This window comes from Epinephelus fuscoguttatus, linkage group LG21, assembly GCF_011397635.1.
Source record: "Epinephelus fuscoguttatus linkage group LG21, E.fuscoguttatus.final_Chr_v1".
Taxonomy (NCBI): domain Eukaryota; kingdom Metazoa; phylum Chordata; class Actinopteri; order Perciformes; family Serranidae; genus Epinephelus; species Epinephelus fuscoguttatus.
Genome location: NC_064772.1, coordinates 25084233 through 25110889, shown reverse-complemented (window position 1 = coordinate 25110889; position 26657 = coordinate 25084233). Strand labels below are relative to the sequence as shown.

The 26657-nt window shown below is 41.3% G+C and overlaps 2 protein-coding genes across 2 annotated transcripts in view; one reads left to right on the top strand and one right to left on the bottom strand.

Annotated features, from left to right (window-relative positions):
* Positions 1 to 26657, top strand: part of cntnap2a (contactin associated protein 2a) — a 462042-nt gene that overhangs the window by 259429 nt on the left and 175956 nt on the right. Inside the window, exons 10-11 of the mRNA XM_049564641.1 lie at positions 14780 to 14929; positions 26142 to 26304. Coding sequence (XP_049420598.1) covers positions 14780 to 14929; positions 26142 to 26304 — 313 coding nt within the window. The remainder of the gene's footprint in view (positions 1 to 14779; positions 14930 to 26141; positions 26305 to 26657) is intronic.
* LOC125881550 (uncharacterized) lies at positions 4028 to 8436 on the bottom strand. Its single transcript, XM_049564689.1, has 5 exons — positions 8052 to 8436; positions 7456 to 7581; positions 7202 to 7369; positions 4578 to 4706; positions 4028 to 4500 (listed from the first exon to the last, which is right to left on the bottom strand). The coding sequence occupies exons 1-5, from the start codon at positions 8272 to 8274 to the stop codon at positions 4223 to 4225; spliced, it is 924 nt and encodes a 307-aa protein (XP_049420646.1). The 5' UTR covers positions 8275 to 8436; the 3' UTR covers positions 4028 to 4222.

Sequence of the window (26657 nt, the reverse complement as noted above, 5' to 3'; positions counted from 1 at the left end):
GTACATAGAGGATCAATATGTAATAGAAACAGTTGGAAGGAAGAGGAGAGGAGAGTAGAAAAATGATGGGAAAAGGGGAGCAGAAAAGAGGAGCAGTAAGGATGGGAGGAGCAAGGAAAGTAAGCAGGAAGAGGAGTAGAGTGGTGATGTTGCAGAAATAAAATCCACACTGGACAGTCTTACAAGGATTTGTTGCACTTTGTAATATTCCCAACATGCTGCCAGGGAGATTAGATAAAAACAAAAACACTCAGGAGCAGCCATAAATAATGCTTCTTCCCCATGTGTAATGTGATAATATAATAATTGTTGCATATTACTTTCTGATATACATGTAATCAGTTTCTACCTCTGAGAATTTGATTAGTATTCACCTGGCCACCTCCTATCTACTCTAATAATTCTCACTGCTATTTCCATCTTATCAGGGGGACTTATCATTGCCTGAGCCCATTATGTGTTTTCTATGAAGGAGTGACCATCTCGGTGCTTTAGTTGAGGTCCCATAAAACATATTTTACAGATTTCGCAGTTCATACAGATAAATAATACAGATCTTTAACTAGCTCCTGTAATAATAATTTATTTGGCTATTTGCAAAAAGAACATTACTCCACTAAAATACTGTGATAATTGACATCTTTAATATATCTATCATCTAAAATATACTACTGCTATTATTCTGGTCTTGTCATTCTGCAAACTTTTGTGTAGTGCAAATTTGGCACAAACATCCCCTTGGATTCAGGTATAAACTGTTTAGATTTTGGAGGTCAAAGGTCAAGGTTGCTGTGACCTGGCCTGTCTAATTCTCATTTACACAATATCTCAAGAACGCCTTCAGGGAATATCCATAAATTTGGCACAGACAATCACTTTGATTCAAGTATGAACTGATTAGATTTTGGAGATCAAACGTCAAGGTCACTGTGACCTGGTCCATCTCTTCTCCTGAACAAATCCCAAGAACACATTCAGGTAATATCCTCAAATTTGGGACAAACATCCCCTTTGATTCAAGGATGAACTGATTAGATTTTGGTGATGAAAGGCAAAGGTCACTGTGACCTGTCCCATCACATTCTCCTGAGCAAATGTCAAAAACACCTTCAGGGAATATCCTCAAATTTGGCATAAACATCTACTTGGATTAAAGTATAAACTATTTTGATTTTGAAGGTCAACCATCAAGGTCATTGTGACCTGGTCCGTCTCATTCTCATGAATGAATCCCAAGAACATCAGGTAATGTCCTCAAATTTGGCAGAAATGTTCCCTTGAATTCAAGGATGAACTGCTTAGATTTTGGAGGTCAAAGGTCAAGGCTAATGTGACCTGGCCTGTCTCATTCTTATGAACACATCTCAAAAACACCTTCAAAGAATATCCTTAAATTTGGCATAAACTTCCTCTTGGATTCAAGTATGAACTGTTTAGATTTTGGAGGTCAGAGGTCAAGGTCACTGTGATCTGGCCTGTCTAATTCTCATTAACACAATATCTCAAGAACACCCTCAGGGAATATCCTTAAATTTGACACAGACAACCACTTTGATTCAAGTATGAACTGATTAGATTTTGGAGGTCAAACGTCAAGGTCACTGTGACCTGGTCCATCTCATTCTCCTGAACAAATCTCAAGAACACATTCAGGGAATATCCTCAAATTTGGCACAAACGCCCACTTGGACTCAATTATGAACTGATAAGATTTTGGTGATCAAAGGCCAAGGTCACTGTGACCTGTTTTTGGCCATAACTCAAAAATTCATCCGCTAATTATGACAAAATTTCAACGTCATATCTCAAGAATTGGTGACAGTGATTGTCCTTCATTAAAAAAAAAAATCTTACTTTTTATATTCAAGTATGTACGCTATTTAGCTCTCTCTCCCTCTCAACATTGCACCAGTCTGATGCTACTCTCTGCATCATTGATCCCTCAAGGCGAATATAGCTGAAATCAATAGAAATGCAATACATGCACACTTGAACATAGACAGATAAACACAAATACACACACACATACCTCTGAAACCAGCGGGATATCACTTGGTCTTAGTTGGTTGTGAGAAAGACAGTCTTGAATCTGGGTCGTTGGTCTTTCTGGATCTAGGTTTTCTAACTTCATAATACCACTGATCCTTCCTAACACCCTGTATTAGAGATGAATCTTAAGCAATGTGCTCGATGTCAATGACCTCAAATTAGAAACTACAGGTAACAGATAGCTATAGATGAATGGGAAAAAATATCCAGGTCCAGGAAATGGCTGAGTCTCAATAACTCCATGTAACACCCATTTTATCTGTGTGCATTACATGTAAACTGGTACTCTCAGCACTGGTTTAGCGTCCTCTTCCAGAATTCTAGAGTTCATTTAATGTGATTTGATTTATATTTGATTTTTATTTTATATGTAGTTACTTAAACCTGTCACTGCATGAACTGAGTCATTCAATTGAACATGTTAAATACTGTTCACAATTACATAGATGCCTTTTAAAGTGATTAATAAACTGTGTAATGCCTGTTCTAACATTAGATGTGTGTTCTCACTCCACATCTCAGCTGCTTTGTCTCTCCGGTATTGACACTGAGTCTTGATGACTGTCAGCCGCACACTCTGTTCCATTACCATGTTTCTCTGCTCCTTCAGCTCAGCCCAGATGTCAGGGATGGTGGCATCAGTCTGTCCACATGTCTGCTGGGCTCAAACTTTTTAAACCTTTCAGGACTTTCGTTGACACTTTGGGCAGTCGGTGTAAGTGACTGTGAGACTAATGGGAAACTTCTGAGGCCCAAGTGGTTCTCTAAAAGACCTCATTCATAAACTGGTGAAGCCCCAGCAGCTACTGTTGGTGTATCAGTCAAAAATGTTTTCCATCAACTAATTATTAACCAGTTTATCAACAAGGTCAGGCAGTGTTCCCATTAGAGGTGGCTGGTTTCCATCACTTATGACCATGACCAAACTGTTTGGATTTCACTGTGTTGCTACATCTGGGACTTCGCTCCGTTGGCATACTTTGGACTCCACTGTGTGAAGTTTGTCATGTGTTGAAGTCATATTTGCTGTTACCATGGTAGCAGGTGCAGTGTACACCCTGTGTCATGCACGTGTATTGATTGTGTGTTTTTGCATGTGTGCTGGAAACAGACATTTTAAGGAGCACTCTTTTTTATTCTGTAACACTTTCAATATACTTAAAAGCTACAGAAGATGTTTTTCACCATGCGGTTAGCTAAAAAAGTGAATGATTTCCATTCTATGCCTGAAGTAGACAAAGGTAGCCCCGTTACTTACTAAAGCATGCAGATACTACTTGTGACTTTCTCATGCATGTCAGTTTTACATAGAGTAGATGAGCCAATTATGAGGCACTCTGTAGCTTCATGTTCTGATGGAACCTCCAGAGCTCTAAATTCCCCCCGAAGACAATTAGTGATTTTGATCATTGTGATTATGTATTGTGAATTTCATAGCTTTTTGCATTATTAACCTCACAAACGCTTCTCATTCCATTCTCTCTTGAACACACCAGTGATAGCAGTTCAAGTTAATTGCCCTGTGTAGTGTACAGACTTGTTTAATATGTCAGTGTTTATGAAAATTTAGTGTGTATCACTCAGAAATGTGGCACATAAATATGCTGCCAGTTGCAGTGGCCTAATTTTTCAGGACATTGTGAGAAACGGCCCACATTTCCATGCACACTAATGCTTGATGTTAATTTTTTTTCAATAATGCAGTTAAGACATACTTTATTTAAACCACCTAAAGTAATTAGGTTACTTGGATTAGCTCTATCAGCAGAGGGTTGCCTAGTAATACTCCAAAGACTATGCTCTCCAAGTAAACTGCTCCATTAGAGTTTTCATAATTTTAAGGTATTTTGCACAGTGTAATGCTCATTGTTAATCTTCAGAGCTGTATAGCCTTTGTTTCCATACAACCTTTACACATGATTCTAATAAATAGAGCAACAAAACATGACAGGAGCCAGTTAAGAACAGCATAGCTTGATAGTGATCATGCATTTCATTTATTAAGTTACTGCAGCACACAGGAGAACTCTTCTTCTTTGTATATAAATGACTCGCTCAGATCGAGTTAACCAAGGACAATTTTCACCAAGTATGAATGAAATGTTGTGTAATAGACAACTAGGAATGGCATAAATCCTCAAGGCCCTCTTGGAGATTAAAATATATCTGCACGTTACAAAGGGAACAGAAGGAAACCACTGAAGGTGTTCAAGGAGCTCGAATCATCATAAAGCCCACAGTTGACCTGCAGACGCATAGAGACCACACTTCCCTGTTCCAGCTGTAGAATTAATGCGTTTGAAATGAAAGTATGACCAGTCGCTAACTCAGAATTATGCAAAATTCTCTGACTGTTATGGTATAGATTGACTGCTGCCCATTCTCCGTTTTTGTTGTTGAAAGCAGTGAATCTGAAATAGTAGACTCCTTTGACAGGTGCTGTGAAGATACCTGCAACAGTAAAGAATCGGAGCGGTCAGCTTTGTCCGTCTCTTAGACAATTTTGAGATACTTGTGGTTCAACATACCTGTAATTGGATTGTAAGCCCCACCAATATTTGTGAACACTCTGCTGTAGACGAGTGGAGTTTCCGTATTGAAAGGTCCAACCTTCCCTGAAAGGGTCAAAGCAGCAGAGAAAGCCAGCTTTGGAGTGCCTGTGAACACAGGATAGAAACACTTTACTAAGGGACAAGAATTTGATGCCAAATTTTGATTAGTTGTTTTTAAAGGGCTTGTGTCCACAAAGAGGTTTTTTTCTGAGTGCTGGCTTCTTTTTTGATTTGTTCCCAATAAGCAGACTGAATGTATCCATCTGTGGCTGCCTAGAGAAAAGGTTGCATCCATCGTCTTTTTTCACAGCGTCCTGACATTAAAATTTCTGAACTTTTCAGAAAGGCACTAGTGACGTCACTGCCATTCCTTTGGCAACTGTATGATATGTCAGTCAGAAACTATCAGACCAAAGACAGAGAAGCGTGGTGCAGATCGGCCCAGCACTGGCTTTTGCAGGTAAGCCTTGTGCTTTTATGACTGCACACGTTGTAGGCTCGTTGTGAGCTGTATGGCCAACCTTCTGTCAATGTAGTGTTACGTTAGCTACCTAGCTAACATAAGTGTCAAGATATTGTTGTCATAGAAACATACCCACGCACAGGATGTCAGTAAAACAGACCTTTTTCTTTATGACGCGCTTCTCAATGCCCTGCCACCACCTTTCTGCTAAAAAAAGAAATGCTATGTGGACATTTTAATTCAATACAGTTGATAGGAGCTTGCCTCAGTGCAGCTCAGACATAAAAACAGAAATAAAGTGTGTAAAATAAGAGCAGAAAAAAGGGTTATCAAATACATTCGAACATACATGATATGATAATGTCCTAAAGTGCTTTGTACGGCTTCATTCATTTTAAAATGCTTGTTGTTTTTGGTTGCAACCTGCCTACTTTAAAGTGCTTGTTGGCTACTACCTTGCTCTACTGCTACAAGTGCCTGTTTGTCAGAGTTCAAGTATCGAACAGCCTCAGGATATGTGCTGTTCCTGAGGCAAGATATCCTACACCTAAAACTCTGGAATCTCCTTCCTGAGGGGAGGGATTTGACGAGTGAACTAACAGGGTCAGAGGAGTCAGAGTTCGCCTACTGTGTCTCACGTCTGATGCGTGTGGCATATATGATAGAGACAGAGGTAATGCTACAATGATCTAGAGCCTGTGCAAGGCTGACATTTTGTTTGGGAATCCTGTGGGTCATGGCATTCCTTTGGGATTCCCACAGCTTTACTTTTCATGACACAGCTGGGATGGTAGAGGGGGAAAACATAATCTGTTTGGGTTTTGTTTTTACTGACAACCCTCTCCACTATCTGGTCATTGGTCCTCCCCCCTCCAAGAGTCAGTTATCATTTTATCTGTCTCCGGGATGTTTAAATCCAGGTTGTTTGCCCTACACCAATCCACCAGGGTTCCCACTTCAGCCCTAAAGTCTGGTTCATCCCCATCCCTTGTCATGCCTGCCACTGTTGCTTAAAAATCTACAGAGTCATTGGTATTTAAGGAGTAAAGCAGACATGAAAGAGCATAACCCTAAAGAGCCCCTCTGTTGTGAGTCGTAGACCCCAGGAACATGTTACCTATCTAAACCACATGCTTCCTATCCCACATGTAATCTGAAAGTCAGTTGCATATAGGCTGATCAATTCCCAGCACCTGAAGTTTATCAAGTAGTTTAAGGGGAATTATGGTGTTAAACATTAAACTAAAATCAACAACAAAACCTTTCTACAGGTGGCAGGGTCCTCCAGGTGCTGCACGATCAACCCGTTCTCACTCCAAAGTCGTCACAATCTGGTGCTTGGTCAAAATAGTCCTTTCAAGTTGGCATGATACGCAGCCAGTCTCTGTTAACCATTTAAAGTGTCGGGGGAAATGCAGCAGGACAACAACGGAAGTTAAGGCAGCAGGAGTCCGAGAAGGGCGGGCGGGAGGGGTGGTAGATGGGTCCAACAGCTTTTACCCACGAGGCTGGTGTTCTCTTCCTGCAAGATTGTGAAGCCAAACCCTGCACTTTTTTCCTGAACCCAACCACATGCGTTTGTTGTTGAAAGCACTATGTCAGTGTTGTACCGACAGAGTGTGATTAATTTGAAGAAGACTATAAAGCAAATGGTACATTTCCTGTGAAAACACAAGTGTATTTTGAAAGCAGACGATGCATGAAACGGCCCGAACTTGACACAGTATCCCAAAATTTGTATCTCGACTTGGAAAGTACTTGATCAAACGATGATATTTGAGAAGGTTGGAGTGAGAATGTGTTGGCAGGATACTGTGCAGGCACAGAAACACAGCAACCCCTGAACACCTGTAACATGTCTATCTTAACACTGTAAAATGGTTACAGACCAGTAGCTCAAACAGTACAGTCAGAGTGACAGGGCTGTAATCACTTGGACTGACAACATTAAACCTCTTGGGTACAGAGATGACAACAGCAGATTTAGAGACTTTGCATAGCCTAAGAGACCAGTTAAAAATATCAGTGAAAACAGAAGCAAAGAGATTGTTAGTTTCAAGGGGAAGCCATACAAGTCAGTTCTACTGTATGTTTCGAAGTGTATTGTTTTAAAGTGGGCTGTCTCTTATCAAAATACCTGCAATCGTCCTTTCAATCTCATCCAGTTTGCTCCGGGCGAGCTGTACTTCGGCCTTAGAAATATCCAAGTCTTTGCTGAGAGCTGTCACCTCCTTCTTCTGCTCCTGCACCTCCTTCTCACTGGCTGTCACTCTGGAGATCAGGGCTGCCAGTTCTGCTGCTTGTACTGGACGCATGAAAGCCAATCATTTCTCAACTGCTCTTTCAAGATTTTCTATAATTACCAAGTCTGTGATTTTGGTAATAACATACCAGAAATCAGTCTCTCAGCCTCCTCCACTTTTCTCTTCTGGAGCTGCTGTTCAGTCTTAGTGGCTTCCAGCTCCACTGTAATCGCTGTCACCTTGTTTTCAGTGGCTGTCAGGCTGGAGCTCATCACTGAAATACCATAGAGGCTGAGGATGAAGATCTTTTAAGCAAGGCTGTCTAAAGTAGCATTCCACGACATCTTTATAAAAATACATTTCTGGTTTGGTTTGTCTATTACTGCATAAATGACACAATATTCAACTTATATTCAGTCCATAAAAGCCTTTTTGTTGTCTTGTTAATCCCTTGGTGTCTGCTATTGCATATTTTCTGTCTAGGAAAGGTGTGAGCAATAAGCTGCAACAGGCTTTGCATTACAACTTTAAAACAGATTATGAAGACAAGTAATAATGCCTAAAATATTCACTGGGTCTGGATTCTCAAATGTAAATATCTGCCGGTTTTAAGTTGTGATCGACACCATTTAAACAATTTCACCATATTCTGGTTTTGTTATTTATGTTCAAGGAAAAAAAAATGACAGATTAATAATCATTGCAGTTCCAGCCAAAACATGACAGATGTTGTCGATATGCTACCTGCGTTCTCTTTCTCTAGAGCAGCCACTTTGTCTCTCTGGGTTTGCAGTTCAGCCTTGGTATTCCTGAGTTCCACCCTTTGCTCCACCACCATGTCTCTCAGAGCTCTTAGCTCATTCCAGATCTGACCACTCGTCTGTAAACTCTCGGCTCCTTCGCTGACTTCTTCAGCTGATGTCCCAGACAGACAGAACAGCAACACCAGCAGTAGAGCGCCCGTCATTGTAAAACCTCAACCCTTCAGAGAGACTTCTAAGAAATAAAAAGGACAGTGTACATGTACTTTATAAAAATGTCCCTCAGTGACCACAGGTGTTGTGAGCAACAGCAGTCAAAGTCTCTCATTATTTATCCTGTGCAGAGTTGGCCTCCAGAAGGCCGTCCCTGACTGCATAAGAAAGGCAGGCTGATGCAATGACCACAGCTGTTTATCAAGAATGATTTCCCTTTATTTATTTACTTTTTCTCAGAATGACCCCCATGCCGACACAGCAGAAAATAACTCAAAGGGATGAAGCACCAAGAATGAATTAGCATGTAGTTGTGTTTATTATGGCACTTACACTGGGTGTAAGTAGAGCTTCTTTCACAAACATCATCCTTATCTTGTTTGCAGATGGTCAGAGACTGCACACTCACCTTTAACACGTCTGTATTATTTGAATCTAAAGACTCAGCAATGATTTCAAATGAAATGAATGCTATTAGATGACTGTTAAACAAAAAAAGAAACCTTGGATAGATTAGTGAAGACAAAATGTTTTATGTGACCTCAAAAGTTGTTTTTCCTTACAGAAAGGCACAAGTTAGACGTTGTCAAAATGCCATGAAAACATCTGGGTCAAATGTTATTCTAAAATTCTGAAATGAAGTAATTACTGTAGGTCCACATTTCATTATTTATTAAGTGAAATCATCGCCGACCTTTCCGTTGTTTTAATGGGTTATTTTTCAGTTGGGAAGACGTTCCTGTCGCTGTTTGGTGGCTTTTTTCTTTCTAATGAGTATTCAAAGTGAGGATGTGAGCTGACGTGAGTGAACCCGCGGTGCAGTTTTCTTCATTTATGTTTCATTCAAAACAAAAACAGAGCAAAGTGACTGGTCAGCCTTTCACCTTGTTATCAGGCCCATGCATATGAATGACAACTCCAAAATACGCCATGAAACCTGTCTTATCTAGTCAAATCTGAGCAATTCTCGTCCTCCTTCTGCTAGTCTCCGTCATTATCTGCGGTCTTTTTATCTGTGGCGCGCAGCTGGCATGTGTGTGATTTGAGCCCGTGTGTTTGGCGTGTGTGACAGAAAGAGAGAGAGAGAGACAGTGCGCCACATATTTGTGTGTGTAAGATTCGTTTTTTTTGTGCGCCTGTGCTGGAGTGGGTGTGAAGATTCAATAACCCTGCTTTCACTGATAAGCTCATCATTCAAAGCTATTGCAGGTGATGTAAAACAGATGAGGGGACACTGAGTTACACAGTATCTATTTTCCATTACATTCAAGAGGTTATAGAGAGGGACGGGATGGAGCAGAGAGCTTGATAGTGATTACATCGAACCAATATACAGTCAGAAATGTGATTGCCAGTAAAGGAGCACATCAAAGTCTCCTTCTCCCAGAGCTGACTTTTTTGATGTCATGCAGACAAAGCATCCTCTAATTTTCTGTCATTACTACTCCTCAGTTCATGACTTTCTGAGCACAAGAAAATTCAGCTGCATCACTGTATTTTACTCTGCGACAGAGCTAATGGAACTTTTTGTGCATAACCACATTTGCACTGTTGTGTGTATGTGTGTCGCATGTGTGTGTTTGTGCATATTTTAACCAGCGCTGCCCTGAACAAGGCCACAGCAGTCACACCCCTCAGCAGGTGGCCATCTTGGCTCTTAGTTTCTTTGGTCGCTGTCATGATCTCATGCACACACACACTCACGCATACACATAGCCACCCCGCTGATGGAGATTAATTAGTGTAGACTCCCGACTGGCATGAAAGCCAGGGTCTCCAAGTGCATTCTGGGAGGAATGCTCAAGTGTGCCTTGAAGATGCCGACAGCCCAGTCGCCAGAAGAAAAATGGTGGCGTTGTACTTTCCTGCGAATCACGAATATATTACATTTGTAATTTGATACTTATCATATCACGTTTCTGAAGTAATGTGTTTCTGATGCACATGTATGAGCTGAGCTTCTCTTAAGAGGCGGAGAGGATGGTGGATGGCGTAAAACCCTCAGCAAGAAGCCTGCCAGGCTGCGACCATTGTGCCACTAATGGTTTAAGCCAAAACACAATCTCTTCCTAACCATGAAGTGATTTTTGTTAGAGGTGTCACCAGTCCATTATTATTGATGCAAAGTAAAACATGGATACATGTTGTCATTCTCAAGATACACCTTAATTGTGACATTCCCATGACATGTCTGTGTCACCATTTCGGTCCAAGCAGATCTCCATTCTTAACATTGGAACAGTGCTAGCAGCCTTGCGCCAGGCAGACAATAGGACAATGAATATATTTACTGATATCATTACTCGGGCTGCAACTAACAATTATGTTTTATCATCAAAAATCCGCTGTATTCATCTATAAAGCATAAAATGTCAGAAAAAAGGGAAACCAAACATTTTAAGTGATTTATTTATTATCATGTATGGCAAAGAAAAGCATTAAATTCTCACCTCTTAGGAGCATAAAACAAAAATCTTTGGCTTTTTTGCTTAAAAAAATTACTATAATGATTATTCAATTATCAGAATAGTTGCCAGTTCATTTTCTGTCAATCGATTCTATTGTACATTTGTTGTGTACTGTGAGTGCACTCTGTACATTGTTTGTTGTCTGTACGAGTTGCCTCTGGAGGCAAATGAGTTTCCCCATTGGGGAATATTAAAGATTTCTAATTTAATCTAATCTAATCAACTAATTATTATAGCTCGAATCGTCACATATTGATCGCCAACACATTCTTGCTCGGACCTCATCACATATCGATGTTTGGTTATGGACTTTCCATGTCAAGATACGACGTGCAAGGTACCCTGGGTGTTTTGGTTGTTGATGCTCTTTGACGCTGTGTCAAGTTCTGCCTGTTACATGCGTTGTTTTCTTTCAAAATACACTTCCATTTGCACAGGAAATGTACAGTTTGCATTCAGTCTCCTTCAAAATAAAAGCACTACGTTGTGGCCGTGAACACTGTGAATTGATATTTTTTTCCTTCAACAACACACACACGTTTCGGTTTAGGAAAAAAGAACAGGGTTTGGCTTTACAATTTTACGAAGCGAACACCAGCCTCCATGTGAAAGTTGGTGGTTGTTGGATCCATCCACCACCAATCCCACCAATCCCACCTGACCTACTTGGACTGCTGCTGCCTTTACTTTCATTGTTGTCCCGCTGCGTTTCCCCCTGACAACGCTGGGCTCCGTTAAACAGTAAGGCTAATGGCTGCATATCATGCCGATGTAAAAGGACGGCTTTTTCCTTGGTGTCTGACACTGGAAGTTACTGAACAAGCTCATAGTAATACTGGGTTGTGATTGCAGGCCCCTGAATTTAATTGAATCAGAGTCACTTTGTGATACCAGTAAATAGCATATTGTTTTCCAAAGATCACTATATCATATTCACACCCCTAGTTTTTGTGTCTAAACATAACCACATGTTAATCACAGTGCAAAGTGCAAGTGTACAAATGTACATATCCATTGTTTGCAGAAATGTATGATGCCAACATTTTCTCCTGGCAATTCTGGGTTGATTGTGAAGACTCATTCAGGGGCCGTTTGCACACTCTCTTACACACATAAGTCCAATGTATTGACACCTGCGGCAAGCTATGGCACATGTGCATTGACCTGCAGGCAGATCCATGAAGAGATGTGCTGTGCTGAAACTGATCTGCACGTGACCGTACCTTGAACTTCGCAACAGTGTCCTCACTATCGATGCATTACAGTCAGCGAAGCAGTGAGCGGAGCCGGATTGAAAAAGACAGACAATACAGCAGATGGCCACAAGAGGAGAAGAGTATAAAGACGGAGAGGAAAGAGGGAAAAAGTGAAATGCAGAAATATAGGAAAGGAAATAAAGACAGAGAGATGGAAGAAAGAATCAGGGACAGAGGGGGAGGCAGGGAGGGAAGGATGAATAGAGATTGGTGTCAGTAAGAGGTGATGTATAGAGGCGAGGGTGATGAGAGTGAGCTGGCTTCTCTCTCGGCTCCAGTAGTAATGTCCCTTTCCAAAACATCACTCATATTTAATGGAGCACAGCTACAAGGGAAGAGAGAGAAAAGGAGAGCACAAAACTCGCACACACGAACACACACATACACACCACGTTGACATATGCAGACAACACAACACATTACAGACTTGCGCAGAGTGCTCAAAGCCTGCATGCAGAACACACACACACACACATGCACTCTGGTACTCAGACGCAAACAGGGTTCTCTGAGAGTTAATGGAGTTGAGACACAGGGGCCTTGAGACTGGAAGCTGCATTCGGCTTGGAGAGGGGGAGAGAGACGGAGGGAGAGAACACAAGAGAAAGGAGCAAGAATCGGGGAACATTGGCATACATATTAGAATACATGTAGAAGTCAGGGAAGACATGTGGTTAAAGCAGGAGGATGATCCTGTGCTGAGCATGTCTTAACTCTGTCTGAAACCACATTCACCAGGCATGAAATGGAGGCATGAGATGAAAAAAAAAAAAAAAACACAGGGATGCAATGATTGTGGAGAAAAAAAATGCTGCTATATGAAAAAGTCGAAGGTAGACAGAGAGAGAATGCCACACATCACAGATAGAAATTGTATTTCCTAGTTTCCCCACCCACACACCTCTCACCCATGATGAGTCACCCAGCAGTCTTTTCCTTAAATCCTTGTCAGGTCCTTCTCCTATATTCTGCTATAACAAAGTTAACTTTGACCCAGTAAAAGATACCAGTCCTCTATGTGAGTTGTTCAAAAATGAATAAAAGAATATGGTTGTGCATTTTTTATTCAGGATTATATTTTTTGCAAGAATCAGACTCTTATTGGAAATTCCTCTGTTACAGGAAGTCAGTCAGCCAAAACCTTGTGTTCACCAAGAAGGTTTTAAACTCAGAGAACACACTTTTTATGATTTACTCTTATGCAAAGACACTTTTGCAGTGTGTTTTTCCTGAACATGGATGGATTACTGATCAGGCCTGACAGACACAGGCCCACAGGCCCAGGCCTTCAACATCAAAATGTCACTCAAATTAACATGTACTGACCAAGGAGAGACCCAAAATGACAACAAAGAGACACAGAAAGGACACAAGGAGATGCAAAAAGACATAAAATAACCAAAAAAAGGGTGAAACAACCACAGTAAGACACAAAATGAGTACAAGGAGACACAAAATAACCAAAAAAAGACACAAAATTACCTCAGAGACGCATAAAAAAACACACAGAGGCACAAAATTATGATGAAGAGGCATACAACAACCAACATGAGACACAATATCACCAAAAAGACACATAATTACCCCAAAAAGATGCAAAAAAAAAAAAAACAAGAGACACAAAATTACGATGAAGTGACATACAGCAACAAACATGACACACAAAATGACGACAACGAGACAAAAATAATCAAAAGAGACACAAAATTACCTCAAGAGATGCAAAAAAACCCCCCAAAAAAAACACAGAGACACAAAATTACGAGGAAGAGACATAAAACAACCGGGAGCGTGCCTGTGTTCCCACAGCCCTATGTTCCCACAGCCCTATGTTCCCACAGCCCTGTGTTCCCACAGCCCTATGTTCCACCCAACCTATTATCCCCCCTAACCCTAACCCTTGTTGGAGGATAGGGCTTAAATTGAAGGAAAATGTAAGAACACAAGACCTAATTTTGAAAATGTCCTAGAAATGTGGGAACATAGGGCCTAATTTTCAGTGAAAAAAAAATTCTTAGAAATGTGGGAACATTGGGCTGTGGGAACATAGGGCTGACCCCAAATACCCAACATGACACACAAATTGACTACAATGAGACACAAAATTACAATGAAGAGACATACAACAACCATATTGAGACACAAAATGACCAAAAAAGACACAAAATTATCTCAGAGACGCAAAAAAAAACAAGAGACACACAATTATGACGAAGGGACATACAAGAACCAACATGAGACACAAAATGACTACAGAGTCTCACAAAATTACAATGAAGACACAAATAACAACCAACACGAGACACAAAATGATCATAAAAGACACAAAATTACCTCAAGAGACGCAAAAAAAAACCCCACAGAGACACATAATTACAAGGAAGAGACATAAAACAACAGGAGACACAAAATGACCACAAAGAGTCACAAAAATACCTCAAAGAGATGCAAAAAAAACAAAAAGAGACACAAAATTACGACGAAGACACAAACAACCACCAACATGACACACAAAATAACTACAAAGACAAAAAAATGACCAAAAAAGACACAAAATTACCCCAAAGAGACAAAAAAACAAAAGAAAAACAGACACAAAACTACTTTGAAGGGATATAAAACAACTACAAAGAGACACAAAACAATCACAAAATCTGTGAGTCTTGCTCCTGTAGAAGATGTGTCATGGCCTTTTGCATATCTGTCCCCTGGGGCCCGTTGCCTCATAATCCACCCTTGTCTCTGACGTCATTTTTATCTGTGCGTCCCTCCAGGTTCAGGCCTTAATGATGGCCAGTGGCACGCGATACGTTTGGTCGCCAAGGAGAACTTTGCCATGTTGACAATAGATGGCGAGGAGGCGTCTGCTGTGCGCTCCAACTCACCTCTCACCATCACCACGGGAGGAACCTATCACTTAGGAGGTAAGGGTCACCCCACCTGAGATCTGACAAAAACAACACACCCCTCACTTCCACCTCCATCCATCGTCATCCCATCACATTCCTCTTCAGTGCCCATCTGGGAGCAATGGGAGGTATCAGAGCAAAAGATAAAAGTGTTCTGAAAAGTGGCGTCAGAAAATAGCATTCAGTTTACATTTCTTTAAATCCAGGTTGTGTATCAGTCAGTCTTATGATTGATTAGTAAATTCATAAAATTCGTAAACTAACGCCTATTAAAATACATGTTAATTACTCTGTCTTTACTTTAGAGTACTTTATTTTCGTTAGTTTGAATCAATTTTTTGTTGGTGTTAGCCGACTGTGAAACAGCACTCAGTGAAACTGTACCAACAGAAGTCTTATCCGTCTGTGTGTTTGCAGGTTTAATATGTCTACAAATCATTTATCTGGCTTGAAATCTATATCCCAGTGGCCAGAGTTCAGGAAGTTGCTCACTTAGCAAGAGCGCAGACACTACACAACCATACAGAGGGGAATACACACTAACATACACACACACATGCAGCAGCCACAATCTGTCTGAATTAGGAAGACGCCAGGTTAATGATGCCAGACACTGCTGTTCGTCTGTTGGAAGACGGTTCGTATCTAAGTGCGCACATGTGACTGTGTGTGTGTTGGCTGTGTAGGCACCTGTATGAAATTACAGTAACTGAGAGAGATAGTCCGTGCTCTGATAGCTCCATCAGGCCTCCGTCCCTCTCTCTATCAGAGCACAATCTCCTCCATCAAGCAAAACCATTTCCCCAGGCCAGTCAATAAGGATCAGAGCACCTCGCGCACACACATCCGGATTCTTTTATTCTGTTGTCCATCTTAATTTACTCCTCGCCGCTGTTGAGTGAATCCCCCTTAAGCCCATGATGACTCTGTACTTTTTATTTATGAAATCTAAGCTTGTGAGGCCTTGATATGCTAATTACATTTCACTCAGGAAGCATCCAAAAACCTGCTACGTTCTTTTTTTAACGCTTGCTTTTTCAAAGGGTTTTCTTGGATTCTTTAATCCGGTGTGTTGCAGAATCGTTCAATATTAACACTTAATCTTTCATTATCGCTTATCTCTCTTTCAAGCCAGCTTTTTGTCATCTTTGTCTGTCTTTTCTGATTTCTCTCTCCTCTCTTCTCCTCTTCCTTCTCACCCTCTCGTCTCTGTTTTGATCCAATTGGTGATTTATTGATTTTGGTAACTGAGTTGGGAATCAATAGTGGCTGAGAGGAGAGGATCTCTGTAATGTCTTTACCCCTTGAAGAGGGCAGAGGAGACAGACAGAGAGAGTGATAGGATGGATGAGTGAAACTGAGGAGAGGACATCTAAAAGATGGGGAAGACGAGAAAAAGTAGAGACAAGGAATGAGACAAAGTTTTTGGCAGAGAAATTTTAAAGATAGCAGGCTAATAAGTGAGTGCAAGGCTTGAGAGAGTAAAAGAGAAGTGAAAGATATATCCCAAGGAGCTGAGAGGCTGAGAGGAAGGGTGACAATGAGACATAAAATCCCAGAGGCAGTACCTGAGCATCATCAGAGGAAACACAGGCTCCTCATTCATATACACACAGATGGAAACACACAATACACTGTACAGTATGCACTATATTTCTGTGTTTTATTGCACCTGGCTTTCACCCATTTTTTCCATGCGCACACACACGTATAGTCACACAATTAAACAGAACCATGTTCTTTCAGAAGTTTTTTATTCCTCCACCGACAGAGGTAATGTGTGGGCTGAATTGGCAGCAGCTGTGACTGGGGTTTTACTCGTTAGTTTTTACATGACATAATGAATACGGAGGGAGCAGGGAGTCTGGTGGTAAACACAACTTTGAAGGCTGCAGGGGCAACAGAACTGCTGATTATTACTATGGCAAGGAGTACAAAGAGATATTTAGGCCACCGCCTCACACAGTAGGCGAGAAGTTTCAGGGAGACATTTTTGGAACTATTTCAACCAGTTCATTCTTAGTTCAGACTTGAGATTTCTTTTTCTTGTGAAAAGGTGTGTGTGCTGTCGCAGGTTGTTTTTCAGCTCCAGGAATTATTTTAGTTTGCTCTTAACTTTAGATTTATACAGCATACTGATCAGTCCTCCAATTTCATGACCTGATTTTAATTTTCTGATACTCAATTTCTTGCCTCCCCATTATCACATACGAACGAAGGCCTGACGCCATGTGAATCTGTGTGTATGTGGGTTAGTGTGTGGGCGTTTTTGACCACATGCTGTGAAACTTCCATGTGTCATTTACATACAGAGACGCACCTATTTTTCCACCCAGACAGAAAATCTCGAACATTTATTTAAAACACTCCACCTCATCTCGCTCCGGGGCTTATTTCCATCCCAGCACAGAGGTAACCGAATAATATACTGAGGGTACAAAAGGTAGTTTAGCCTTTGGCTTGCCCTTAATTACTCTCTCTGATCGTTCAGCTTGATGAGTCAGAGAGGCCGACCACATTAAGCTGTCCTAAAGCTCCCTAACAATATTCCATCGGCACTTTCTATGTGACTGCTCTGTCAGAGTGCCACAATTAGCAGAAAGCCCTCAGTATCATGAACAATGCATGTTCTTTTATAAACAGGATGAGGCTTCAGATAATTGCTGAGAGTCATGTGTGTAGGTTTAGTCATCCAGGTGGCCATCTGCTTCGAATCTCATGGCTTGAAGGCATCAGTCTGCTGTGTTTTCATTGGCAACAGTTGCTGATTTGTGACCACAGATTGAACCAGACTCCATAAACAAAGTAATACTGCTACTACCACTTAAGCTGACTGTATTAAAATAACTCGGCTCTCAATACACCCATTTAGACTATTAGAATATGTCTGCTGTGGGATGTCACAAGAACCAGTACTTTGGTATTAATCAGTCACTTTTTTCTCATATAACATATTTAAAATCAGCAGGAGTTGAGCCAAAGTGCTTCCCAGTCACCTCAACACAAGTTTACATGATTAAAAAGTAGATCTTTGCATCTTTGGCTTTGATTTAAAATTGCCAGTGGCTGAACAGGACCTGACGTGGGACGAGAGGCTACTCCAGAGCCTGGGAGCAGCAACAGAAAAAGCTCGGTCACCTTTGCTTTTGAGGCGTGACTGAGGGAGGGAGAGGAGTTTTTGTGATAATGACCTGAGTGACCTAGCGGGACAATATGGAATTAGCAAGTCAGTGATGTACTGTGGAGCTAATCCATTTAGGGGTTAGGGATTTTAAAATCAATTCTGTATTTCACTGGTGACTAATGCAAGTGAGCCAGAACAGTTAACAGTCTAGCAGCTGCATTTTGAAGTTAGGGATACAAATTAACCCCAAACCCGATGCCAAAACTCTGAAGTCAGTCAACACACACAGAGGCACCCTGTAGCGACAGTATGAGACACATCGGGCAACTGCATTTTTGACGCTTCTGACAACTACTGAAGTATAAAGAGCAAGAAAGCCACAAAGGGCAGGCTGGAGCGCAGGTGAATGGTTCAAACAAACACAGAACTTCCACCTGGGAGTTGGCTGTTGGTGTCTCATGCGAAACAAAATTTCAGTCGGGTTAAAGGGGATTTATGGTTGTGCCTTGACCCTACGCACGTAGCCTACGCACGTCGCCTATGCCCCTGTGAGCATTTTTACGTCTGTGGTGGTGTGTCTGTGTCACTCTGCAATTACACCTCCGGTTTCTGTGAAGTGCTGTAAAGTTTAGTTGATTCAAAACACACATTAAACACACATTAAACATGGCTTAATAGAGACAATTTCAAACACAAGTACACAAATCAGCTTCACTATAACTCGCAGCATTCACAGACAAACACTTGTCTTTATCTGGACACATTTTCCCCACAAATACAACATGCTAAAGTTATTAGCACAAGTCTATGGCATTTTACATTGTAGAAATTAGCCTTTTCCTCTTCTCTTGTAAAACCAGGGACAACGGCAACATTTGACAAAGGTAACAGCACACAGCTTGGCTCCATAACAACTCACAAGGTTCACCGACAAAGCAACTGTCCTGTACTAAACATGTTTTTTAAACAAATACAACATGCTAACGTTATTAGCACAAGCCTATGGCATTTTACATTGTATTGATTAGCCTTGCGGCCTGCAATTTTTCCCTCTTCTCATATGAAACCTGGATAAATCCCGAAGTATAAATCCCTGAAGGATAAATCACACACAAGACTTAAAATGCTATTTTAATGGAGGCTTTATTGTCTTCACAATTTATAGTTTCTTATCTATACCTCCATTTCCCCTGAGGTAAATGGTGTCAGTATACAGTGACAGACCGGAGGTCTGCGTCACTGCGACGCGTAGTTACAATCCTGGCGAGGTGCACATCAGGCTACATCTTAGGTTACGGCGAATTGTCGCACATCACAAGTTTTAATTCCACCGACATTTGTAATAACACTAAATTTCTGGTATGGTGACATGCCTAGGCTGCTGCCATGTCTGTTTTGTTTTAGTTTGTCCTCTCTTCATCTAAGTGTGATGCATGTAGTGGACATATTATAGTGTTTGCCTTACATATAATGTGAATTATGGATGTGAAAACTGCTAGTAAGCTGGGTCCAATGGCAAATACACTACTATGGAATATGAGCCACTGTAGAATCCTTGCCTGGCTGTCAGAGGGAAGAGGGTTTGACTATCTGTCCTTTTCCATATTCGTCATTTTATATATTTTTTCCCACTGCGGCTAAATGTTTATTAGGCATGTCCAATTGCTACATTAAACCGAATTAGTACTTATTAGTATTATATTGAAGCTTGACTGCCACACATATGCAGGGCCATGCACACATTATGCTTACACACACACGAAGACACAGTGTTTCATGTGATACTTAAAGCATAGTATGATTAAAGTAAGAGAGGATCAGTGCACCTGGGTAACAGGTAATTTTGCTTTCAAGGCATCTAAACAAACACTGTGCGCCTACACACACAAACAAACGTTGACAAGACAGCATTATGTTAACTAATTACCAGTTTGAGTTTAATCAAATGGAAAGTGAGCTTGCGTGCATGTGGGTGATCTTCTCTTTTAGAGTGGACAGAATATCACCACATGCTCATGATTAGTTTTAGTGTCCTCCAGGCCAAACACTGTGTCTCCATTAAATGTGAAACATGTAAAACACTTTGCCAGAGGCTGCTAGACTTCTCTCACTGCCAAGCTCCAAAAATACAAATAAAGACCAGCCAGCTACTGTTTGTTTGTCCTACCAGTGATCATTATGAGCCAGGACGTTTTTGCATCAGAAATGTCACCCAGCACTTAAACAACAGGTTCCCTCCGTACAGCAGTCCATCTTTCCTTTCTAATTAAAGGAAACTCATTTTTTAAACACAGCAGAGCTCCTTAATGCTTTTAGATAGCATTAATATTAATACCATGGAGCTGTAATTCGATGCAAAGACAAGCATGCTGACATAAAAATATTTGCAAATTAATGCTTTAATTAACTTAATAAATCACCTAATTTGCATAAGCGGTTATGTTTAATGTATTTTGAAGACGGGACATTACGCAGCTCAAGTACCATTCCCAAAGAGTTTAGAGGCTAAGTTATGCTGACAATACTTTTCCTTTCTTTATTTTGCTTCCTTATTTTGGTCGACCTTTTTAGTTTGCATTGTGCAATGTTTGTGTCAGTTAATATCCCTGAGACAAGCTCTACTTTAAACAGTAACATTGCACCATGCCAGGTCTTGTTCTTCATACAATGAGGTGGCGTATTCCTTGAGAACAGTTTTCTTCAAGTTCAGAGGCATTAAAGTAACCAGTCAAGACTGTTGCCTTAAATATAATTGCCCTGCTTTTTCTGATTGTGTGGCATTAAAATTCACGTGGCACAGCCTAAACCCAAGGTCACAGAGTTACAGGATATTATACTTTAGATGTCAGAGGGAGGAAAAGGCTTGGCTCTGAGCCCCTGACTGAGCCCCTGACATCCTATCTTCAACTATGCCTGCTTTCTTAATTCTGTTCTCTGTTTTTCCTTTTCTCTGCTTTGCCTCCCTCCCTCCTTTCTTCCGTTCTCTTCAATTTCTCAGTTTATCTCCTCTTCTCCGTTTTTTGGCCCTCATCCTTTCCTCTTCCCTCTCATCCCTCTTATCCTCTTTAACCGGGTCGACCCCTTCCTTTGCCTCCCCTCGTCTCCGCTCCTCTCCTCTCATCTCCACCCCTCTATCCTCCGAGCGTCTGCTTTTAGAAGCAGCCTCCTGAACCCAAAGCCTATTTTACGGGGAGTAGTTTCTCACTCCTGACGCTGCGCTTAGAGAAATTAGTAAGTGACTGACACGAGACATCCACAAATTGAATTTCTCAAGAGGGGAGACAGACGGACACTCACACAAACACACACATACACAAGGCCATAAAGTTATGCTCTTCTCCCTGCAGGAACAGGGGACAAATGGATATACTAATGAGAGAGTAGTCAATTATGGGATGTTCCACCCTGGAGCAAGTTGGTGTTTGATAACTGGAGGGGGGTAAGCGTTCTGTGTTTCCATTATTAGTTTTGCAATCTCCACTTCCTTAACAATTTTATAACTCTGCTGTGCTGCTTCAAACTGTGTCACAGCATTTCTTTGCTCATTGCTCCTTTTGTCATCATTTTGCAAGCATTATGTTTTCTCTCACATTTCTTATTTGCGTATGAATATATGAAGGTCTCGTAAGTCTTAAACTTTGCTTTTCCGTTGCAATCTACAGCGTGTTAAGATGCGAAACCTTTCTGACCTTTAAAAATGAAGTGTTACTGACACTCCAGTTTGTTTATTCAGTTACTTTCAGTATATAAGATTTTTCACAGATTTCAAAATAATCTCTCTAACACATGTAGTGTGAAATAATAATCACAGTATATGTTTTTCTAGCTTCTATATACTGTCTGCTCTTCCTCTTCATCTTAAAGCTTGTGATGAATTAGACATACGACTCTGACGCCCACACTATCACAGAGTGTAAACCCTGCCCTTTTGTGTATGTGCTTCATTCTTGTGCATATAGCAGGTATATAGTGTCCTCAAATTGTGTCCAGTAGTGTTTGAGACACTCGTGTGAAGGTGCGTGGAGTATGAGTTGCAGTGTTTGTTTGTTTTAACAGTTAAGGGGAATTGCTCAGGGAGAAATAGCAGCAGGTGGTTAATTGATAAGCACAATTTTTCCTGGTGTGAATTTGGGAATTTGAGAATCTACATATTGTTGTTGCCAACATTTAACGTCTCCTCTGAATATGTTGTGAAGTTGCAGCCTCGGAATATTTGTTTATTTCAACGTCTAAGCATTTTTGGCCGATTTCCAGCCTACCTCTCCTGAAAGCAGATACGTCCCTGAAATGTGTTGGGATGTGGAAACAAGTGCTCTGAAGCCTGTGAGCCAGCCGCGACAGTCAGATGGTGTTCAGGTAGCAGAGAGCTGGTGCTGGTCTTCCAGTGTGTATTGTAAGAGAGGCTCTTTGGGCACAGCAGGGGGGCTGTGATAGAGTGCCAGCAAGACTGCAGGGGATTATTGCTGCTGTTCCAGATCTGGAGGGGTTATAAGAGATAGAGCTTTTGTTTATACTACAAATTAAAACCACATGGCATCGTTGCTTTCAGGGGGGAAAAAATAAAATGTGGTCAGACATTCTTAGCTTGGATTTAGGCTACGGATGTGTGTGATAGCTTGAGGATGTACAGATGTATGACCACGTCTATGCTTTGTTTGCCAAGTGTTTGTCTCTGTTTGTATCCGATTCGTTAATCTGTGTCTGTATCTTCCTCTGTTTGTCGCCGCAGCTGCAATACAGCAATCTGGCTGATACATTGATACATTGCTGGTCATGGCTTTAGAGCAACAATATGGGAAAAAGATGATGCTTTTACCAAAACATAAATTATTTAGCCAGCTCATATTCATTGATTATGCAGATTAGTGTGATGCAGCATTTACAGTGATAATCAAAAGCCCCGTTTCCACCAAACAGTACAATATGGTTCAGTTCAGTGCGCTTTTCCGTTTCCACTGTGAAAAGTTGTGGATGGTACCAAATGAACCGTTCCATACGTCCCCATTTTTGGTCCCCCCTCTGTTGGGGTACCTAGCACACAGATCTGGTACTAAAAGGTGGAGCTGTGACAACTGCAGTCTGTTGATTGGTCAGTCGAGGACGGTTACTCTGCTCAGGGCTGAGTTTTACTGTAGAGTTCTATTACTATAACTATAAAATAAAAGGATGTTTTGCTGCCTCTCGCAGCAGCAAAAAATTTTAATTCACTGGGCCGACTGCCGGCAACATTTAAGGTGGAGCATTGACTTGTAATGTTACTCAATGCACGAGTTGACAACCTGAATCAATCAACACACCTTAAGTTTCACTGTGACAACTTGACGATTACTTCAGTTTTTATATGACATACACTTTTAGTAATAAGTGGATGTTCAAGCGTTTATATATATTAATTTCGGCCGGGTTATGTGAATGGCATATATCCCAATCCTCACTCAGTGAAAAAAATAGAGCTGTGGAGCGTTGTTCCTGTGGGCTCCAGCAACACTAAACCCCTGAGCTTGCCTGAGAAGGACTAAATGCACAAACCTGCTATTTTTAAATATCCCATGGAGAGAGACTCTCACTGCGGTCTGTTCTATTTTGTTCTGAAAATGTCTGCATGCAGCCTCGTTCTGTGGACGATAAATGAGGTGCAGATTTCCATCTATGAGGAAATACAGTGAGTGCTGCACGGAGCAGTGAGTAACAACAACCCCGCCCACATTTCAGAGTACTATTTGTGGTTGGAAACACTAGGGTCTAGGTACCATGTCTGAAGGGTTACTTTTGGTTCCAGAGGTACCATACTGAAAGTGTTTGTTGGAAATGGGACCAAAGTGACGCAAGGGAGCTGCCCAGTACAGCCACGAATGTCTCTGAGAGGATACAGGATGTTAAAGGGACAGTTCACCCTAAAATCAAAAATACAGATTTTCCCTCTTACCTGTAGTGCTGTTTATCAGTGCAGATTGTTTTGGTGTGAGTTGCCAAGTGCTGGAGATATTGTAGAGATGTCTGCCATCTCTCTGCCTTAACTGAAACATAGTGGAACTAGATGGCACTCGGCTCATGGTGCTCAAAGCACCAAAAAAAAGAAGAACTCAACTCAACAATGTCTCTTTCCAGAAATCATGACCTGGTTACAAAAAGCAATCCACAGACCATGTTGTGAGCAGTTTCTTGTAGGAACTATTTTCTTTCTACCGAACTACACCCACCAACCATATCAACGGTTGTCTTATCAGCTATCTTGAGTAACCGTGTGTATTTGAGAGAGGGCGGACATGTTTACAGCTGATATCTCCAACACTTGGCCACTCAAACCAAAACAATCTAGACTGATAAATAGCACTACAGGTAAGAGGGAATATATGTATTTCGATTTAGGGGTGAACTATCCTTTTAAGTGGTTACCTAAAGGTACTTTAAAAAGGTTGATTTCAGGCAGAGGTGAGGAATAACATGCTTGTTTGTTTTTTTATTAGACACTATCAAAATTTCTTTAATCCGAAACTTTTTTTAAATCAAATGAGACATAACCAGTTTCAGTAGAAATTTAGAAACATTTTCAGTTGCAGTGTCTTGAAAACTCACTCCATACAAAATGAGCAATATGTGAGCCCTAAACAGATGACACCCAAAAAGAATGTAGTACATTTTCGCAGAGTTAAATTGGAAAAACTACCCGTCAGTGGTGTAGATAGGAAAACAGAGCACCCACCCCCTGTTGGCTTTCACAGCCCGGCAACATACATTCATCCACCCATCCCTCGTTCCATGCGTTGCACCGTTTGTTGTGCCAAACTGTCAGGAAGGCTGCATTTCCTTTGCATTCATATGCTATCCACAGCAGCACACAAAGTGCTGCCAGCCAGCTGCAGTCTGCTCTGTTTCCCATCTTCTCTCTCCCGTTCCATCTCTCCCTCTCTCCTTTCACTGTCTGTCTGTCTCCCACTCCTCTGGAAAGACAGCAGACAGGTGTGGCAAGAGAAGAGACAGATGGCAAGGATGACAGGAGAAACTTTTGGGGGAGGAAATGAAAATCAGAAGATGTGAAGAAAAGGATGAATCCAGCACAAACACACACACACACACACACACACACACACACACACAGGCTGGCACGCACATTTTACTTTTCTGCTGGTTTATTTGCTGGCATATCAGCAAGCCACATAAACTACAATTATGTTGGTGCACACACACACACACTCACAGTGCATATGCCCTCTATAATAAGCCTTTTTGATGCTTTGGCCTTGAGGCTAATAGGCATGCTGGAGAGTGTGACAGCTTATAACATCACAATGATGGAGATGTCATTGAGCGGCAGTGTTTTATGAGTGACCTGTGTGCTTGTGGCAAAGATTGAATTCCAGGCTCGCATCTCCTATACCTGACTGTGCACGTACACTCTATAACGCCTCTGGATATGCACGTGAACACATATACTGTAAACCTGTGCATGAAGACAAAGTTGTTTATGTAAAATATACACACATATCACATATCCACGGGCTTCAATTTGTGCAACTGATTTCGCATGCACACACACCATATGCACACAGCTATGTCCTAGCCTTGTCCTCGTTTCAGTCAAGGCCCAGTGCTACCTCTGGACGGGCCATTGACTCTTGTATCCCATAAAGGTACTGTATATAGTAAAACCTATATGTCCTCTGGTGTATTGCGGCCTTAGCACTAGTATTAAGGCTAATGGGCCTTGTGGATAAGCTCTAAAACACGAGGACTGATGAAGGTTCATGGCTTTAAAAAGTGACAATAACCAGCCAGGAGCCAAATCTGTTGTTCCTCGTCAAGGATGATACCGCTGTTAAGTCTGATGTCTACTTCTACAGAAGGTCGTCTTTTCATGATGCGTATTAAAGCCTAGATCAAAAGAAATCCATCTCTTCTTGTTTATTGTCAGCTTCCCACACCCTTTCACCTCTTTCACTTCTTTCTTTGAACAAAAGCTGCTGTGCATCCCTTTGTTTCAGCTCCTTCTCAAATTCTGTTCAGAATTCAGTTGACTGATCTCCAGCGCTCTTGCTTTTGTAATAGTAAAAGAATCTGTAATAAAGTTTTATTTTTTGCTTTTCTTTCTTTCGCTGGTTTCAGGGTATTTTCTCCAGACGCTGTTCCCACCCTCCCAGCGTTCCTTCCAGGGCTGCATGCAAGCGATCTTGGTGGACGACCAACCGGCTGATTTGCACGAGGTGGAAAAAGGCACTATCGGAGCGTTTGAGAATGTCAGCCTAGACATGTGTGCAATCATAGACAGGTAAGAGCTATAATTCCTGCATGCACGCGCTTCCACACAATCATTCATTAATGAATATACACACTCAGTCATATGCGAAGCACTAAAACAAAGTGTCATGAGTGTCATAAATCAAATGGGTTTAAATTGGAAGAGTCATATAAACAGAGTCTCTGAATTCTTATCTAGAGATGTATGACTCCGGGCCCTGGGTGTTGTGGCTGTTTTTTTGTGTGCTTGTCATACTGATAAATGGATATAATTGATGCGGTGGATTCACAGTGTGGGGGGATGTGTGTAAACAGTACATTTTTTTCATTTTTAACTGAAAGAAAAGAGTAGGTTTCAGCCTTGGAAAGCACTATATGATCTTA